The sequence below is a fragment of the Nansenia antarctica genome (genome assembly GCF_963989245.1).
Source record: "Nansenia antarctica genome assembly, chromosome: 9".
NCBI lineage: Eukaryota > Metazoa > Chordata > Actinopteri > Argentiniformes > Microstomatidae > Nansenia > Nansenia antarctica.
This window is the reverse complement of record NC_137679.1, coordinates 30,042,957-30,063,567: the sequence shown is the minus strand read 5'-3', so window position 1 is coordinate 30,063,567 and position 20,611 is coordinate 30,042,957. Positions and strand designations below refer to the sequence as shown.

Sequence of the window (20,611 nt, the reverse complement as noted above, 5' to 3'; positions counted from 1 at the left end):
ACAAAAGAAACAAATGCAAACTCAAATGACTGCTCTTTAAGCATGAAAGTCTGTCAGACTCCTTTAAACACAATGAAATCAACTGACATCTCTTTAAGCACTAACTGAATGTCTGTTCTTTAAACACACATCTCTTTAAGCACTGCTCTGTTCTGTAAACACTGAAATCAACTTTTCAACAAAAAGTTACAGCCTAAGCATTTATTTATGCTACAAGCTTAATCATCATCATCACTGCTCTCTTGACTGCTGTTATCACTGTCCTCAATTTCAACCATGGTAGAGGATGTTGTAGGCCATCACTTTAAATAGCTCATTATTTTGATTGTGCAACAAAGTCTTTTTTTCTTCTTTTTCTAATAGAATTCCCAACCATATTCCCTGGGTCAGGGGTCGAGGTGCGATAATGAAGCTGTAAAACAAACGTCTGAACGTTTGAAAGCTTCAGAGAAAAGAAACGTGTCCTTTGGTGTTGTTTTTCCTTTTAGCGACGAGTCGTTCGGGGCTGAATTTTCACGTGGCGGCGTGATAACCGTGCGATACACGATACGCGGAATGAAAGTACGAGTTACGATACTTTCCGAATGTTTTTCGTGAGGGGAGTCGCCGTGGTCGTCGTCGGTCGACTGTTGTGATGGATTACTCGCCTTCGACTGAGGGGACGGCAAATAGTTACTTAGTGGGGCTTGCAGTGATGCAGCAGTCAGCAGTCAGCAGTTGGATTTTGAGGAAGTAAATTCCTCTCCCTGCGGTTCCAGTTGTTGGTGCGCAAGAGAGCCTTCATGCGGCTGATCTGCCGCGCAGCATGCATTTTGGCGACGCATGCGCACTGGCGCACCAGTTATGTGCACCCCTGCATATAGTTAGTTCATGAACTACGATAGTTTGAAGGAACGCTGTAGAATCCTGTCTGCGCCGACAGCTCCGGTTTCGGAGCAAGACGCGAATCTATCGGCATTAGTCAAATACATGCTCACATCCAGTCATCCGCTCACTGCTCTCCATCAAAAAGGGCACATCCATCAATAATATTACATAATAACAACTGCTCTGATTAGATTGCTTAGATTGTTTAATACATCAACGGGGGGGAAAGCGAGATGAACTCTGAGCGAGTATCATGCTTCCTCCATTGAACGGAAAGTCCTATCTATTCCATTCAAAGTGTTTTAGCCTTCCCCTTTCCCCTGGTAATAAGGAATTGGCAAGAATAGATCGATATAAATAGATCAACATAATGCAGCACTATCATGCACAGATCAGCCTTAAAACATGTAACGTTAGATCTCGCAACCAGGGAAACGCCGACATGTGTTAAAGGGAGCAAGACGCGAATCTACCTGGACTGAGGAACAGCATAGGCACAGGACATCGCCATAATAGCGATTTTTTTTGTTATGGTTGTTGTAAATAAAAGTTCTATGATGCATTGAAATGACATTAAACTAAGATAATACGATGGTTATCATAATTGTTCTAATCTTTATTAATAAGTTATTACAGAAACAGTAAGTGACATTTTCCCAGAGCGAAATCTGTTGTGGTATTTAAAGATGGCGGTTAGCGAAGAAATCTATGAACATGGGATGACGATTTCCATTGACCAATCAACAGTGTGCAGCGTAACACGTCACACGCAGCCTGGCAAAAAAGTACCTTTCGTACATTTCGCTACCCATCCCGAACAAGAACTTTTTTTCGGCACGGGTACTAAAGATGGCACGGGTACTTTTGGCAGTGGAGAAAGGCTAAAGACCAGGGCCGACCCGGGTCGACCCGGGTTGGCCCTGTAGTGGAAAAGCGCCATATGTGTGTACTCTACCTGGTGTCAAACCCTCTCACTATGGCTCCCATAGACTTGGCTGTTCCAGCTGCTGCTAACCCAGCCACTCCACCACCAATAACCAGGACCTGGGGGTTAACAACAAGGTGGTCAATGGAAGGCCGAGAGCCTTTATACTGATCACATTCACCCCATGACAGCTAGGAGAGGCTACTCATTATGGGTAGGGTTTAGGTAAACACTGATGACAGAGTAATGGTAGGACGCACACACACACACACACACGCACACACACACACACCTTAGCTGGCGGTACTTTTCCTGCTGCAGTGATCTGACCAGTGAAGAACCTGCCAAAGCTGTTAGCAGCCAAGACCACCGCCTTGTACCTGCAGGGCAAGAACACACACTTTCAATTACACATGACTGCAAAAAGTGTGTGTGTGTGTGTGTGTGTGTGTGTGTGAGACACTTTCAATTACACATGACTGCAAAAAGTGTGTGTGTGTGTGTGTGTGTGTGTGTGTGTGTGTGTGTGTGTGTGTGTGTGCATCCATGCGTGTGTGTGGCCTACCCTGCGATGTTGGCCATGGAGCTGAGAGCGTCGTATCCCTGTGCGATGGTGACCCGGGGCACCTGGTCCATGGCCAGCACGGTGCTCTGACTGGCTGACAGCTTCTGCATCAGCTCTGGGTTCTGGGCCGGGTAGATGAAGCTGACCAGGGTGGCCTTGGGCTTCAGCAGGTCTGCCTCATGTGTCCCTGTGACCTCGTTCAACACAGGGGCTCGCACCTGGAGAATAGAATGGAATGGAATATAATAGGGTTACACTAATCTCCATGTAAAGCCAGATGCTGTTTAGTGGGCAGTTTAATTTAATCATTTCATTTTCATGAATCAATACACATGTATCATTACTTTGGAATTTGAGTAAACACAACCCCTTCCAAAACGTGCCTTGAGACATTTATGTATTGACACACTTTGACCACAAGCAGCACTCCTTCATGTCCTTCAACAACAATCTCTCACTCTGGGTTGGTACAGCAAGGTCTCCAAATCTGGGTTACACACACACACACACACACACACACACACTTCTACAGGAGCACGGTGCAGACCTTGAGTACCAGGTCCGACCCGAATGCTCCCTTGGTGTCAGTGATGGTGGCCCCAGCCTCTTTGTACATCTGGTCAGAGAACTTGGCCTCATCTCCGGCTCCACTCTCCACCTGGACGTTGAAGCCCTGCTTGACCAACAGCTCCACCCCCGCTGGTGACACTGCCACACGTCGCTCATTCTTAAAAATCTCCTTTGGAACACCAACCATCAGGTCTTTATACAGCACACCTGGGGAAAAACACACACACACACAGACGTCTTGAAGGGTACACTAAGAGAAACTCGCACACACACGGTCCTTATAGCTCATACCTGAGGATACAGTAGGGTTGTGAGTCTACACACACACGCACACACAGCTAAGGATAAATGCACAACAATACTACTCACAGATGGGAGAGCATGGGATTAAGGCCAGCACGTCTTGTACACACACACACACACACACACACAGTTTTAGTTTGTATGGCACACGCTGCTGACGTAAGTACACAGCAGGGGGCAGCCCCTCCTGGAGGAACCAAGTACCCAGGAAGTGGAACTGTAAGCCGTGACACTCCATAGAGGGCAAGTATAACCAATCATTAAAGATTAAAGATGAAAGAGGCAACAAGTGGAAAGAGGTAAACATGAAATGATAATGATTATCTTTCAAAAAACATCATTTATTCAGAGTTAAGCAGGCACCCCAAACAGAGACAGACACTAATGCAACCCCACTGGAGGGTGAGACAGGTGAGAGAGAGGGAGGCATTACAGTGAATATGAGGTTTGCACTCCGGAACAAGCCTAGAGGAACGTGCAACAGTGGAACATACATGCACATGGGTGGCGAGGCTAGGGAGCGAGGCAGGGTTTGCTATGGCAGGCTGTGGAGAACGAGGCCCAGTGGAGAGTCAGGTTTCACATATCTATCCTTACACGGCATGACGACCTCCCCGCCGCAGAGACATTATTAGCAGCTGATTGGCTGAGAGCCAACTTCCACTACGAAGGCCTGCACTGCCTCTCAGACGGCTTCTAAACCCAGCGTTAAATCCTGAGTAACGCACAAAACTCACACAAACACACAACACACACCGCTCCAGGCACCACTTCTAACTCTGATACCACAGAGGAGCTTATGCAGGCAGAAAACAACCTTGGGAACAACAAGAACTCCATTTCACCTTTATCTGACCTCTCTTACATGTTGACTCAGGGTTAGCTACCAGAGTGAAGTTAGCTTGCTAAGTCGTTTCAGACCGGTGTTGCCTATTTAGGCAAGTTCTCATACATTCCAATCCAAACACTACTGTTCCCTGGTCTGGTCTGTGGGGTTTTTCCACTCTTCCAGCCAGGGGAGAGCGTGTCCTCAGCTGAACCGTTGTTTCCACATTCAGGGACAGAGCCATAAACCGAAGCACCCAGGCCCAAGACTGTTCAACACTGCAGATACAGTTCACTAAAAACAAGAGAAATAGATAAGCAGTTGTGTATCTCTGATACCTTTGGAGGCCTCTTGGTCCCGCAGCACAGGGAAGCTTCTGAAACACCTCCTCCCAGGTATCCTCTGTCGGACACCATGTCGGAACAAGGTGACAGAAGAACAGGAGATGCACCGCAGGAGGGTCGACATGGTTACTGAGGGACTGTCCTGTCCTGAGGGTTCCGCTCACCAGCTCCTGGATACACACACAGGTGGGAGATAAACTCTACGGTCAGAGGGCAAAGCACATGGTCCTCCCCCAGAATGTCTTGAACCCTGACACACACACAGTCTGCTGCTGGGGCCTAGCGACGACAGTGTGACATTTCAGCTCTACAGGACATGACACACAGAGGTTCGCGAGATCTGGAAATATGACGGTGGAGTAGGAGAGTGTGCCAAGACACTCCTGGAAGCTCTGGGCAGGGGCAGGTGCAGGGGGGCTGGGGCAGGAGCAGTAAGATTATCCACATGGTGTGTTGTGGGTTGGTAACATTTATGAGAACAGCTCAGCAGACATAGCTTGCACATACAGACACTGCATTAACTCAACTATACACACACACACACACACACACACACACACACACACGAGGAGGAAAATCTGGCATAGGGTAATATGTAGGCTAATAATAAACAATCTACATTGAAAGTTAAGACCAGTTGCTGTTCAGTATAGGGACACTACTCCCATTCATTAGACATACTGCTGCACCTGCTGAAAAAAGCTGCAGTCCCCGTTTCATTCAGGTTTTCAACTTAGTTCAATGTTCACTTCACTTGGCATTGGAGAATATTGTAGTCCATTGTCTGTCCAGCGTTGTCCTGTGTGAAGTAAAGGAAAGTAAGTCTAGGAGCAGTAGTCAAACAGTGGATTCCTCACTAACCTTTACGTTTTATTCCTTTCAACTATGTTCACTACTTGTACGGGAGCAGTAGAGCAGTGTTTAAGAAATATCACATAATTATTAAACTAGTCGGGAGTTCGGACGACCTTCACAGCGGTAGGTAGAACTTGCCATCGGTATCACGGTTTTATCTGACTATAAATAGAGGGCCATGTGATTCCAGTCGGAACCCACAATAAAGGCGTCACGGGTTACGTTTAATTGCGACGGGAAAGTAAAGAAATAAGAATGGAGAGAGTATAGTATTTTAAAAAATCATAGACCAATGAAGTGCTCTCTGATCATCATCTACTATCATAACGATTTTTAAAACAAATAAACAATAATATTTTGACTAACAGACCCAATTTAGGTTATTTATCGGAACTTGGAAGAATTTGGAAACGCACACACACTGACCTTTTTTCGCCCAGTTTCATCAAATGGATGCAATCTTTCTATAAAATGTTGAATACGTTTCAACTTTAACTTAAGCTAAACTTTATATTAAGTTATTTGCAAATTGTACACCAGGTGGCGTCAGAGGATCATGATTGAAAAATAAGAGGTAAATAATTGGGCGACTATGATCAAACTTAGATTTTTAAATAGTGGAGACCTTTCATACAGGCTTAAGCAAGGCCATACTTTACACTATTTTACGGTCACTAATACAATTTATAGGTTATTTTATTAACATAGAATCCATGATTCTAGCTACATGAATCAGTTTCTCCAACCAGGGGAATACGGACAGTTGGCCATCATCTTTACATCACGCATGGCTGTAGTAAACATGGGAGGCGGTGTACAGAACTTTGCTGTCAAAATGCTTTTATGCAGTCAAAGCATTGATAATTAAAGAAGAAACAAACACACGTGTTGAAGACACTGAACAGTTCATGCCAGCTCTTGCTCACTCGTAAGTAGCACAGTAGTGTTGTTCCTGCGTCTGCTTTGGAATTCGATGCCATGGATATTGTCAGTGGAAGTGACCTAGCTAGCCAAACCTGTCGCCAAAATAGCCGACTTATGCAACTATTCGCGTGATTGAGACAGACAGACAGACAGACAGACAGACAGAGAGTGCATTAGCATATCGCTTGGTTATGTTCATAGTGAAACAGACTTGTTGAAAGTCCCTCATATTGTTCCCCCCGCCCCCCAGGAAGTGAGAGCAGCACTGATGGAGGACATGCCTCTGAGAGGGTTGCCAGTGGACCGAACAGACTGCGGGACACAGAGATGCAGAATGGGACCACGCCTAATGGCAAGCCTGGGACTGAGCCTGGGGTCCTCTGTCCTGGTGTCTGTTCCTGGGGGGGCCTGCCTGTGCACCGCCTGGCCGAGAGGGGACCTGGTGGAGGGTTTCCTACAGATAGACCCCAAATGCTCCTCACCCAACCTCCTCACCCACCCATCCACACATCTCACCCTCAGCACCAGCCAGCTCAGGCCTATTACCTGTGCCAAGCTGAGAGGCGTCCGAGTCACTGTGGTCATACAGAGCATGGAGTTTAAGAAAAACTCACCTCCTAATTTCATTCATGAACTTGTGAAAGACATGCTGAAAGGTGTATATGTGCACGAGAAACATACTGTAAATGTCGGTGACTTTGAAACTGAGATTAAACTCATTGTCATTGAGAGCGTTAACCCAGATTCTGCTGTGGCTGGTCTGGTCACCTCCAAGACTGGGGTGGAGATTGTTGCCACACAGACTCTCAGGCACTACAGAGGGCAGCTAAAGGACCAGCCCAAAGTTGCTCTGGGGGGACTGGAGGAGGTGAGGAACTAGAATGAGCTGAAACAGTAGGAGGCAGTGATGTCATTAATGTCTGATTTATTCAGCATATCTGCAATAGATGCCAAATAGAGCTGAATGAAATTACCCGAACAGTCAGCTCCAACATCATGTGCATAATCCGTAATCTCTATCAATGTTGTTATCAACAATCCCTCTTTCATCCTGTTCCAGGTGACTGCCTCTCTGAAGGAGATGCTCCGGTTGCCCCTGCTCTACCCGAGGACCTTGGGCTCTCTGGGGATCTCCTGCCCCAGAGGGGTGCTCCTGGTGGGGCCGCCCGGTGTGGGGAAGACCCTGCTGGTCCGCAGCGTGGTGGGGGAGGTGGGGGCCAGTCTGGTGGTGGTCAGAGGCCCAGAGGTAACAGTAACACCCCCACTACTGAATCGTTTTCATTCTGTCATTCAAACCTTATACGTATAGTATGAATTACAGGAGTTCTATCTGTTTGATAAGGCTATGAATGTGTTACGTAATAACATATGTAAATATACTATTCCGTTTATGAAAGCGACTTAGAAATGCTATTACTACTACTACTACTACTACTACGTGACTACAGGTGGTGGGGTCTCGGCCGGGGGAGAGCGAGGAGCGTCTGCGGGGTGTATTTGAGCGGGCGCGGACCGCGGCAGAGGAGGGGCCGTGCGTGTTGTTCCTAGACGAGCTGGACTCTCTGTGTCCGAGGCGAACGGGCTCCTCCGCTCCAGAGAACCGGCTGGTGGCTCAGCTGCTCACCCTGATGGACGGGATGGTCCGGTCCGACCGATTCCTCATCGTGGGCGCCACCAATCGGCCCGACAGCCTGGACCCCGCCATACGGAGACCGGGCAGGTTTGACAGAGAGGTGAGGCTGTTTATGTAGCGTCACATAATATAGGCTAGCTAGTGTATAAAAGTGGAACACTGTCTAGTTAGGTACACGTCTGTATGTTTTCCAATTGGTGATTGGTGCAAATTCTTGTTTGTTTGCTTGTTGCTCTCTCTCCCAGATCATCATTGGCGCTCCCACACAGCAGCAAAGGGCAGCCATCTTGTCAGTGTTGTGTAGGAGGATGCCAGTGTGTGCCAGCGTGGACCTGGCAGAGCTGGCACAGAGGACGACAGGCTACGTGGGAGCTGACCTCAGCGCCCTGTGCAGGGAGGCCGCTATGCAGGCCATACGACTCAACACACAGGTAACACACACACACACACACACACTGTGGCAACCCTCTCACTTGACCGGGGTAAATGTACACACACTGAGCTAGAGAGATGAGGAGACGGTCACTTTTAGGCGCATCGCTGTATTTATTCCTAACTTAAAGATAGAGCTGGGCACTGCCCACTCGGAAGGACGGCGTTGCCGTGAAAGTAAATTATATCAAAAGGTTAACACAAGTTAACACAAGGGGTTGCCGGTTGGCAGTAGGGGATCCGTCCGTTCAGGGTCGGGGTGCGGCGTTCCAAAGTGCAAAGTGCAGTGGCAGTCCATTTTTGGCTGATGGAGGTGTGTGTATGTGCTAAGCACAGTCCTCATTCAGCAGGCGGATGGCCTGAGGGAAGAAGCTCTTCCTCATCCTCTTTCTTTTTTTCTTTTTTTTTTAATAGATTTTATCCCCTTTTTCACCCAATTTGGTAGCCAATTGAACCCAACCTAGCATCCAATTATCCCCTGCCTATTGCGAAGGATCCGCCGCACGACCCCCGTGGCCGGCAGTCCCAGAGGAGGCCGCCAGGCAGACTAGCTGACTGGCTCCTCGAGCCCAGCACCTGTTATTCCGGCACCCCGGGGGCGCTGTTGCGCGACGGATCCTTGTCCGGAACTACTCCTATACCTCCCTCGGGAGCGGCTGCCGCGTGTGTGCCCCAGCCATATCCGGATCTGGCGAGCTGGGATTCGAACCCAGTCCCCGGTGGGCAGCATGCACTAGTGGCCAGTGCTTAGACCGCTACACCACCGTGGGGCACATCCTCTTTGTTTTTGTCCTCAGGCTGCGATAACGCCTCCCTGAGGGTAACAGAGAGAAGAGTCTGTTGCTGGGGTGGCTGGGCTCCCTGAGGATTTTGTTGGCCTTGGATCTGCACCGTTGGTTATAGATGTCCTGCAGGTTTCGGGAAGGTGGTTCTAATGGTTCGCTCGGCTGAGTGGACCACCCTCCTGAGGGCCAAGTAGTCCTTCTTGGTGCTGCTGCCCATCCAGGTGGTGATGCTCCCCGACAGGATGCTCTCGATGGTGCAGGTGTAGAAGTTCTTGAGCACCCTGAGTGGTAGAGACGCTGTCAGGCCTTCTTCACCAGGGAGTTGATGTGGCAGGACCATGATAGATCCTGCGTGATGTGTACTCCGAGGTATTTAAACCTGTCCACCCTCTCCACCTGAGCCCCGCTGATGCTGAGTGGGTGGTAGCTCCTCTGCTGCTTCCTGCTAAAGTCCACTATCAGTTCCTTGGTTTTACTGACATTTAGCATGAGATTGTTCCCCCGGCACCAGTTCTCAAGGTGGTTGATCTCCATCAGGTAGGCCTTCTCATCATTGTTTGAGATCAGGCCCACCACAGCTGTATCGTCAGCAAACTTCACAATGGTGTTAGAGTCTGAAGTGGCTTTGCAGTTGTGGGTGTATAATGAGTACAACAGGGGGCTCAGCACGCAGCCCTGGGGGGCTCCAGTGTTGAGGGTGGGAGGGGATGAGACATGGTGGCCTGCTCGTACTACCTGTGGTCTGCTGGTCAGGAATTAAGGACCCAGTTGCACAGGGAGGGGTGCAGACCTAGGTCTCTCAGCTTGGTAGCCAGTCTGGAGGGGATTATTGTGTTAAAAGCCGAACTGTAATTGACAAACAATATTCTAACATAATTTCCCCCCTTGGTGTCTAGGTGGGCTAGGACTGTGTGGAGTATGCTAGGGCGTCGTCTGTCGATCTGTTTGGACGGTATGCAAATTGCAAGGGGTCTATGGTGGCAGGCAGGGAAGATGTGATGAGGTTTTTTATTAGCCTCTCAAAACACTTCATTACTACAGATGTCAAGGCTATGGGGCGATAGTAATTTAAACAGCTGGGCTTGGGCTTCTTGGGGACAGGGACTATGATCGACTGTTTGAAGCAGGTGGGAATGATGGACAGTGAGAGGGAGAGGTTGAATATTACCGTGAACACGGGCTAGTTAGTCAGCACAGGCTTTTAGGACACGTCCGGTGATACAGTCTGGTCCTGCTGCCTTCCTGGTGTTCACACTCTTGAACGTCCTCCTCACGTCGTGCTCCGTCATGGTGAACGGCCCCTCCTCCCTGTCGGGAGATATGCTGGCTTGTCGGCTGTCAGCCTCGAAGCGCGCATAGAAGTTGTTAATCTCCACGGTCCCGACACCCTGGCGCGTGCATGATAGGGAGAGGGATGCCAAAACACACGCACACACACACTCTCTCTCTCTGCAGGTCAAACACCCAGGTGAGATGATACAATATATAAACATCCACATTAAAAACGCCATTCAGCATTATGTAATGTGTAGCCATGTTCACTTCTACTGAGTTATCGTAGAAGTTGGTATCCTTGATTCTGGTTCTAATCCTTCCTGTGGTTTGTGTTGTTGTTGTTGTTGTCATTGTTGTTGTCATCAGGGTTCAGGGGAGCAGGCGGTGGTGCTGATGGAGCACTTCCAGGAGGCCCTGAAGACGGTCCGGCCGTCCTGCCTGAGGGACAGCCTGGGGCAGACGGAGGTGGCCCCTGTCTCCTGGGGCCAGATAGGAGGGCTGGAGGAGGTCAAACTCAAACTCAGACAGGTACTGATGAAGCACTGTCATTAGTTAGTTACACATTCAATCCACTCTCCTACCGACACACTTTTAGGTGTTATGTAATCTCAGGATCTGTCTCTCTCTCTCTCTCTCTCTCTCTCTCTCTCTCTCTCTCTCTCTCTCTCTCTCTCTCTCTCTCTCTCTCTCTATCTCTCTCTCTCTCTCTCTCTCTCTCTCTCTTTCTCTCTCTTTCTCTCTCTCTCTCTCTCTCTCTCTCTCTCTCTCTCTCTCTCTCTCTCTTCTTCTGCTGTAGACTATAGAGTGGCCGATGATGTACCCCGAGGCATTTGTGCGTCTGGGTCTGAGTCGTCCCCGGGGAGTGCTGCTCTACGGACCCCCAGGCTGTGCTAAGACCACCCTGGTGAGGGCTGCTGCTGCCTCCTCCCACTGTGCCTTCCTGTCCGTCAGTGGAGCCGACCTATACTCCCCCTACGTAGGGGACTCAGAGAAGGCTCTGGCCCAGGTACGCCTGTCTGCTCTGACTCACATCTGGTCTTCAACCTGTCTACTGCTTATATCTACATATATGAACCCCTGTGTGTAGCTTACGGTATTTAAAGCTGTCTGATCACATGATTTTAGTGAGCCTCATTGCACTTTGCTTTCATGATATGATTGATAAAATCACTTGGATAAACTGTATTGTGTGTGTGTGTGTGTGTGTGTGTGTGTGTGTGTAGCTGTTCCGACAGGCGCGGGCCTGCTCTCCCTCTATCCTGTTCCTGGATGAGGTGGACTCTCTGATTGGCTCGCGGTCGGAGGGTAACACGCCCCAAAGCGTTCAGACACGCCTCCTCTCTGTGCTGCTAAACGAGCTGGACGGGGTAGGCCTTAGGACCCTGGAGAGGAGAGGGACAGAGAAGGTCCGCCAGGCAGAGGGAATGGAAGAGGGTCACACAGAGCAACAGGTCAGATATTCCTCACTCTAGTCAGTTACACCTTAACTGCTCCTCCTGAGACATCTACTGCCCCCCAGCACTGCATCTCCTGAAGATACCCGCTGTTCCCCTTTACTGTGTCCCCTAAAAACTTCTATGGCCCCCCTTTTACTGTTTCTCTGTTTCTCCAGTGTATGTATGTATTTTTTATTTATTTTTTTAAAGGCTAGGTTTAGAAGAAGGTGATAGAAGAAGGCTTTTCCTTCTATCAATGGCCCCGGGCCTGAGCTGGATTACTCTTCCTGCTACGACTGGTGGATTGATGATTCACTTGCTTAGACAAATGTATTGATTGTACGTCGCTTTGGAATAAGGCGTTTGCTAAATGCCAAAAATGTAAATGTAAAAATGTAGTCAGTGGATAGAGAATGGAAAACGCTATGGTAATTGAGCAGATACTCACAGTTGACATAACATAATTTTTTCAAATGTGTCAGTTGTGTTAAGGAAATAGGAGGGCAGCGTCAATATTTTATCTACAACTGGGATACAGTGTCCATGGTTATTCACACGGTGAACAAATAACCTCTTCAGTAGTTGATAGAAGGTTGATAGAAGTTGATTATCCTATGGTTCCTCGTACAGTCACAGATGTACACACATTTAATAGCCACAATGTGTGTATTATTTCACGCCCCTAGCAGGTGGACTGCCAGGAAGTGTGTAACCAGGACGTAATGATTATAGCAGCAACCAATAGACCAGGTTCTCTAGACAGCGCCCTCCTCAGGCCTGGCAGACTGGACCACATCATCTACGTCCCCCCACCTGACCTGCAGGTAACTTGCATGACTTCATGTTAGAATACCATATTCTGTCTTATGTGTGAGATTGATGTTACTCTAACGTGTGTGTGTGTGTGTGTGTGTGTGTGTGTGTGTGTGTGTGTGTGTGTGTGTGTGTGTGTGTGTGTGTGTGTGTGTGTGTGCGCGCGCGCGCGTGCACACGTACATGTGCATGTGTGTAGGCGCGTGTGGCCATCCTGCAGGTGTGCACTAAGAGCATGCCTCTTGATACTGACGTGTGTCTGGAGGAGCTGGCTGCTCAGACTGACCTTTTCTCTGGAGCCGACCTAGAAAACCTCTGCAAAGAGGTACAGTAATGCAGTATTACACCTGCGTCTGAATGGCCCAGATCCACTGGTACGCTACTGTACTGTCTGTTGTAACCTCTCTTCTGTTTGTTTGTCCAGGCTGCTCTCTTGACTCTCCAGGAGGAGGGTATGGAGGCTTCCACCATCAAACACACATACTTCCTCAAGGCTCTCCAGAGGATGACTGCCTCTCTCACTGCCCAGCAGATTCACACCTACCAGAACCTCTACAGATGACACACAAGTCCTACCAAAACCTCCACAGATGATAGTCCTACCACTGTTACTGTGTTCTAGGGATGTTTACATACAGTCATGTGAAAAAAATAGGACACCTAATGAAATATGTAGTTATTCTTTAAAGAAATATGGACATATCAATAGTTGATCTTCTTTCAAACAATATCTATAGATGAAGGTGATGTAATTGAACCAAAAACAAACTCTCCATTTCTTTCTTTTGAGCCATTCCTTGTTGGATTTACTGGAATGTTTTCGGTCATTGTCATGTTGTTACATCTGCTTCAGCTTCAATCTTTGGACAGATGGTCTCACATTCCATGTTCCTCAAGCACCCTCTGGTACAATTAAGAATTCATAGTGGAATCTATGATGGTGAGCTGATCAGGTCCTGCTGCAGCAAAGCATAAACCATGACATTTCCACTGACATGCTTCATAGCTTCACAGACATGCCAGCCATGACTTCTGTTACTGTGCCCAAAGAATTCAATTTTGGATTAATCTATCCAAAGCACATTGTTCCAGAAGTCCTGGTGTTTGTCTAGGAGGTGTTCTCTGGCAAACGTTAGTCTTGCCCTGATGGGGTTTTTTTTACAGCAAGGGTTTCATCCTAGCACACCTCCATGAAAATTGTTTGGAGATGTTAAATCCCTTCCCAGACTCATACACATCTACAACCTTCTTTCTGAATGCCTCAGACAGCCCTTGATCTCGCCATGGTGATACCACTTACTTCAACTATCAAGAGCAAACTAAATGTCTGAGGTTCAAATAAAACAGGCTCCTCCAAAATCCTCTCTAAGGATGTTCCTAATGTGGTGCACTCGATTCTAATTTTAGGCATTTTAAGTAGTAATAAATGTGGGGGTGCCCTAACTTTTTCCTCACAATAAATATTGGTACTACTATTTATTACATTTTACAAATCATTTTTAAAATAACTTTTTTCAGTGTTATTATATTATGTTTAAATATATTGAAAAAGACAAGGGTTTTCATGGGGTGTCCTATCTTTTTTACATGACAACAACACATGCTGGGTGTAATACTATGGAGCTATTTTAGTGCCATCAGAAATGTAATTGTATTGTTGTATTGTAAAACAGATTGAATTGAATCTGGGCACAAACTGAATTGTATTTGACAGATTGAATTGTATTCAATTCAGTTTTCATTATTTTAATTCCGTTTACAAATTCAGTTTCTCTAAATACAATTCGGTTTTTCTCAAAATACAATTCAGTTTTACTCAAAATACAATTCAGTTTACTCAAAATACAATTCAGTTTTAGAGGCACTCATCCGGGGACTCTGGGCTAGGTAGAATAATAGAGCACCGATTCTAACTCCCATCCCTCCCATCCGAGTTTGTGCTATTCAATTCAATCTGTCAAATACAATTCAATTTCTGATGGCACTAAAATAGCTCCATATAATACAGCCTACCGAATTAGTATAAATATTATTTCAAAGCTGTTTACAATTGTATTGTGCACTCAAACATTTGGTCATGAAATAAAATCAGCAGAATAAATGTTTGTTTTTGTTTCTCTGCCATTGATTGTCATTTAGGCCTACTGAAAATGCAATTTCTTATCGAGTTCAGCACATTCTGAACTATTTATGGCAATAGCGCTGTACACTGTATACTGTCAGAAATGCGCACCTGTTAGAACTACATTTAAAATAAGGACTGGACAGACCAGACCCAGGACATCTTCAGCTGTAGATCATGTATAAAGGCAGATAAAGAGGTAACGCTTCTCATCCATAGCACATCAAACCGGTCATCTCCTCCAGCGAAGGTGGAGCATGGCACTAACATCGCTGTCAGAAATGCGCACCTGTTAGAACTACATTTAAAATAAGGACTGGAATTATTAAGTTCATATACAAATGATAATTGTCACTGAAACGACAGGTTGTATATTATGAACATTTGAATACTGCGAAAGTCACTTTTAACTTTGAAACCACATGGGGGCGTTGCGTACCGTAATTATAGACTACAAGCCGGTTCGAATGCTGTCCCCTCTGATAGATTTCGATAAGGGATATTTCTGTCTACGTGCCTTTCAACTCGTGGAACTTCTTCCTGTCTAGTACATCAGAGTGGCTGTTAAGATGCTGCGTTCAGAAGGACCTTGACTCCTGACGTTAACAGAGGTGAGACAGGGGTGATGGGCAGCAGCATCTGACACCTGTTGCCTTTAAAGGATGGACTCACATAGCATGGGCATGTTTCATCTTTATTGTGAATAAAATCAATTATGTTTATCTTTAGATATCTGAGAGCAAATTGAGAAAATGTCTGGATTTATCCAAATGCTGATGAAGAGGAAAGAGGTGAGCCTGTTACTTGTTTGTGTCTTCTCTGATCATCAGTGTTGTCCTTCCTCAGCAGAAAGTCATCCCAACTCCCTCTGTCTTGTGTTTGATGTCTGTGTCTACAGTTGATCCCTCTAATAGGCTTCACGGCATTAGCTGCCACAGGAGCTGCCTCCACCGCAATCTACTTTCTACTGACCAAACCTGATGTTATGTGAGACAAACTTTAAACAATTTAATTCAACATTCCATGTGATAGACTTATATATTATTTTTCTAGTAAGATTAACTGGCTATATTAACCTGGTAACTATTTTTAACTGTATACTTCACCACCTTTATCTCAAGCCATTTTGCTTATCAGTCTCTGACAGGCATGCCGGTGTGGAACATTTGGTTAAGTAAAGTTGGCAAAATGTGGATATGGTACCTTTTACTTTATATTTAGCTTATTTATTAATTAATTTACTTTCAGTTTGAACAAATCCAGAAACCCAGAGCCCTGGGAGAGATTAGATCCATCAAAACCACAAAAGGTAATATTTAACACCTTTGTCACATCTGTCATAACACCTTTCTAATAGAACCAATTTATTGATATTGGTATTGATATTGATATTGGAATATTATGAGTAATCTGTGAGAGGAGCCCTATGCTAATCTGCCGAGTCACTCTGCTGAGTCACTGCTGGTATTTAAATCCTCATAGCTCAACAGTTATTATTTAAACCTGCACTTACTAATGACTTTCTGAGCACCAATGTTGGAGCCAATGGTGCTACATGATAACTGTGTAATATGTTTGGATAACTGTGTGATAACCTGGCTATGAGTGTATACAAATAGAACCAGACATGTTAGTTATTGTGTCCTGTAGCTCATTTACTATCAACCTGTAGTAGTAGCATAGTAGTACAGTACCAATATAGTAGATAGAGTGACTGTGTTTCCTTGTGTCTGTCAGCTCATCACTATAAACCAGCAGTGGAGACCCATCGAGGAGCTGGAGCTGGTGAAGGGTCTGACCAAGTAACTGACCCAGCCACCCCGCCTCCACCTTGCCTTGCCTCTGCCCTGCCTGCAGCCCCCATCAATCTAACGGAATCCTTTCTGCACAAACTAGGCACTTTGACACACAGTGTGCGGAAATGCTTCTGCTACATTGGTGGGGTTTCAGCCTGCTCTGTACTGTCTGGCCCAGACCAGACCCAGGACATCTTCAGCTGTAGATCATGTATAAAGGCAGATAAAGAGGTAAAGCTTCTCATCCATAGCACATCAAACCGGTCATCTCCTCCAGTTGGTGGAGCATGGCACTAACATCGCTTAGGTTGTGGGTTCGATTCTCGCTTGTGTCATTGCCTGTACTGTTTGTTTTGTTTCCATTCTTAAGTATATGATATATATATATGATAACATTGTATAATATACAATGTTGATGTTTAATTAGTGGCCCCTGATCATAGAATAGATATTTTTTTCTTGACTGATGGATAGATGATTCACTTACTTTGACAAATGTATTTTTCAACAAGTAAGTCGCTTTTGATAAAGGCGTCTGCTAATGCCAAAAATGCAAAATGTAAGTACTGAAAATGTCATTACAGCAACTGCAGCATTGCTTTGTCCATCTTATCTCTGTTACCCTAAAGTGTATGAGATTAATGGGGACAATGCTAATGTTCCAGGCTGGGTTGGGCTAAGTAACCACCCAGCTCCACTCTCTCTCTTAACGTAATTGCATTTATACAGAGGGGAGTGATGGGGTAGAGTCCAGTGATGCACTTCAATACATTAGAGAGTGAAACATCCGCTGAGGAGATGATGATGATATTGGACAGCAACCAAAAAAGATATCTTCAACTCAGATACTGTAGTAATATAATAATAATAATAATAATAATAATAATAGATTTAATTTAAAAGCTCCTTTCTCAAACTCAAGGACACTGTACAAAATAAAATAAATAAAAATAAAGCCAAAGAAAACAAACAGAACAAAAATAGAAAAGATAAAATCATAGTCAAGATAAATAAATGAATAAATAAAATATGGTAGCAGAGCTCAGGCAACTATGGGGAATATTGTTACTCAGGACCCATGCCATGCTGTAAGAAGGCAAGTCTGAACAGATGGGTCTTGAGTCTGATCTTGAAAGTATCAGAGCATCGGATGGCTGCAGTAAGAGAGTGATTGCAGTAAGAGAGAGATACTGTATCTGGATCCACAGAATAACTACCTGAAAACCCCATTAGGCTTACCGGTAATAGTATTATATTTTTACTGACTCCCGTTCATTTCTATAAAATCCGGTCAGGTTTGTCAGGACGGTCTGTCAGGTACAAGAATGAGGCTGCAGGTTATTTAGCTAGATGTGTGGTTGATTGGAACACCACAGACATGTTATTGACAGCAGAAGATATGGAGAACATTTGGAAGAACTGAACCAACTATACGTTTATGTATTGTTTTAACGTGAACACGCTTCTTGAATAAAATATATTTTTGTATTGGTTTCTATGGAGCAGCATGAATGCAGAGTAAAGTCCTTTCAACGTCTTACGTCTCTGCATTCACTGTCTCTGCACTCTTTCTTATGTCTCTGCACTCTTTCTTATGTCTCTGCACTCTTTCATCCATCTCTGCACTCTTTCATCCATCTCTGCACTCTTTCATCCATCTCTGCACTCTTTCATCCATCTCTGCACTCTTTCATCCATCTCTGCACTCTTTCATCCATCTCTGCACTCTTTCATCCATCTCTGCACTCTTTCATCCATCTCTGCACTCTTTCATACGTCTCTGCACTCTTTCATCCATCTCTGCACTCTTTCATATGTCTCTGCACTCTTTCATCCATCTCTGCACTCTTTCTTATGTCTCTGCACTCTTTCATCCATCTCTGCACTCTTTCTTATGTCTCTGCACTCTTTCTTATGTCTCTGCACTCTTTCTTACCTCTCTGCAATGCAGCTATAATGACACCCAGCTCAATGCGTGGTTAACAAGCTTGTCTGATATGTTTATGGTTGTGTGTGTGTGTGTGTGTGTGTGTGTGTGTGTGTGTGGATTGGTGTGTGTGGGTGTTTGTGCATACTGCTGCCCTTGTGTGACATTCAGAGACAATCCTCTTACTGTCTATTTCCTCACCTGAAATCCCTCATAAAACCTGATTATTATATTACCATTGATGGGGGTTTCAACAAAAGTGAATCTGAACAGGCACTAGACTCTGCAGTTCTACTGTAGCATATGCAGTCAGTTCTCATTGTATAGTCCGTTATGACTGTACTCTACAAATCAAGTAGTTCCTTCCTACTGGTGGTGGACCTGGCTGCAGTGCAGAGGCAGGAGACCACCAGGCCTGGGGACCTGCACGTTCACAAGGTGACGACACAACAACACCACTGGCGCTCTGACAGGGGTTCAGATACCATCTGTGTGTAACTAAAGTGTGTATGTGTGTGTGTGTGTGTGTGTATGTGTGTGTGTGTGTGTGTGTGTGTGTGTGATTGTGTGTGTGTGCTTGCGTACATGTGTTTGTGTACACATGCGTGTGAGAGTTGTCTCTTAGGGGACTTCCGTTACCACAGCACAGTTGAATGTTACAGTCTAACCTTCACGTGACCTCTCTGGCTGCAGCTCAACAGTTTCAGGAAGTGTCCTTCCCTAGTCTCCCTTCCTCCATGACCATTGGCTGGTAAACTGATTGCATATTCACTCAATCGTTCTCCTGTGATACATACAGCTTCAATAAGAAACTCCTATGGCAAAAGTGTCTTGTTAACATCCTCACTTACAGTATATCCCTTTCAGATTTCAGATGCAGGGAAGGGGGTGAGGAAAGAAGGCAGGCCATAACCAGGGATCTGTATGAATACTTTAAATACTTTTAAGATACTCTTTGCCCTGATCTGACAGGTCATGATAGGTTAACCCTGTTGCTTACACCCATCCAATTGTGTCACAACCAGTGATTACTGGAAGGAAACATGCATTCATGAAGTACTAGAGTGTGGTCTATGTGTACGTGACACAGGCTGACACACACATCCTCTCATCGCCACCCACTCCCGGTCATGTGTCCAGGAAGTATTGATCATTGTGACCTCAGCCGCCAACAACTCCATCACCTGATCTCTCAGAACACTGCAAACAGAAATGCAGTGGATAGAAGGTTGACTTTTATGAGGAATTGTCAGTCATGTCAGTTCTATGCAGTACATTTCTATCTGCAGTGCTGGGTGTGTATAGTGCTTTGCTGGGGAGTTGTACCTGGAAATTCCTCAGATGTACATTGTGACAGAGTTACAACCACAATACAAAGCTAAGACATGACTGAATTAAATGCTTACGGTTTCTAGGTGTCACATTACAGTACATGAAGTAAACACGTCTTGTCTTATCTCAGTGTTGTTATCAGCTTGTGGTTACTTACTCACTTCACCTTTCCAAAAAACATCCCTGGGTGTACTTTTTACGTAATCTTCTACTGTTATTTTTATGTCAGTTCTAAAAAGCCACCATCACCACCACCTGTGGTATAAAGTTTTATGGTAGTCCAAAGTAAAGCCTAGCCATCAGGTGAATATTGTAAATGTCTGGCTATGAATGAAAAACAAATAAAGGAGATGGCTTGGAGCTATTAGACTCACTAACTACTAACACTGTTGCCTAGAAACCAGAGTAGGTGCAGTCAGTGTTGTTGGGTGTTCCATGGTGTGAAAGTTTACTTCACTTTTCCTTGAAATGACAAGCAGTGCATCTCATTGGAAATAGCAACCACCTAATGACCAAAACTAGACTTGGTAAATGTCATGCAGTAATCTTTCAAATCTAAAAATAACATTATTTTGAAACTAATGTTTCCCCACAGTTAAAATACACAAGCCTCAATCAATATTGCGCTATGACAACTACACCACCTAGTGGCGTGATTGTGTAATACTGACAGGGTATCAGGACATACAGTATTACCACTAATGTCCCCTGCAGAAAAAAACACCTCTCGATGTGACTGTTCAAACAAGATTTATTTTAAATGTAACAACAGTTTTATCATTCACATGTTAAAGTGTCAATGAGTATTCCAGTTGAGACACAGTGAATTATGCCATTAGTAAAAGGAGGCATGACAGACAAGACAGTTCACTGTAACTCAG

At 45.4% G+C, this 20,611-nt stretch overlaps 3 protein-coding genes across 3 annotated transcripts in view; 2 read left to right on the top strand and 1 right to left on the bottom strand.

The window, feature by feature from the left end:
• Positions 1-4,524, bottom strand: part of nnt2 (nicotinamide nucleotide transhydrogenase 2) — a gene marked incomplete at both ends in the record, with an annotated part of 16,429 nt that extends 11,905 nt beyond the window's left edge. Inside the window, 5 exons of the mRNA XM_080539424.1 lie at positions 1,823-1,911; positions 2,085-2,172; positions 2,358-2,575; positions 2,905-3,134; positions 4,395-4,524. Coding sequence (XP_080395550.1) covers positions 1,823-1,911; positions 2,085-2,172; positions 2,358-2,575; positions 2,905-3,134; positions 4,395-4,524 — 755 coding nt within the window. The remainder of the gene's footprint in view (positions 1-1,822; positions 1,912-2,084; positions 2,173-2,357; positions 2,576-2,904; positions 3,135-4,394) is intronic.
• Positions 4,525-6,066: 1,542 nt separating this feature from the next.
• afg2b (AFG2 AAA ATPase homolog B) lies at positions 6,067-14,621 on the top strand. The gene is made up of 11 exons (XM_080538908.1): positions 6,067-6,183; positions 6,430-7,047; positions 7,240-7,425; positions 7,628-7,912; positions 8,058-8,243; positions 10,671-10,832; positions 11,101-11,310; positions 11,528-11,755; positions 12,427-12,564; positions 12,753-12,878; positions 12,978-14,621. The coding sequence occupies exons 2-11, from the start codon at positions 6,448-6,450 to the stop codon at positions 13,113-13,115; spliced, it is 2,259 nt and encodes a 752-aa protein (XP_080395034.1). The 5' UTR covers positions 6,067-6,183; positions 6,430-6,447; the 3' UTR covers positions 13,116-14,621.
• Positions 14,622-15,427: 806 nt separating this feature from the next.
• cUnh15orf48 (chromosome Un C15orf48 homolog) lies at positions 15,428-16,536 on the top strand (the record flags this gene model as incomplete). The annotated part of the gene is made up of 4 exons (XM_080538903.1): positions 15,428-15,466; positions 15,574-15,662; positions 15,924-15,984; positions 16,413-16,536. The coding sequence occupies 4 exons, from the start codon at positions 15,428-15,430 to the stop codon at positions 16,479-16,481; spliced, it is 258 nt and encodes an 85-aa protein (XP_080395029.1). The 3' UTR covers positions 16,482-16,536.
• Positions 16,537-20,611: the final 4,075 nt, after the last annotated feature.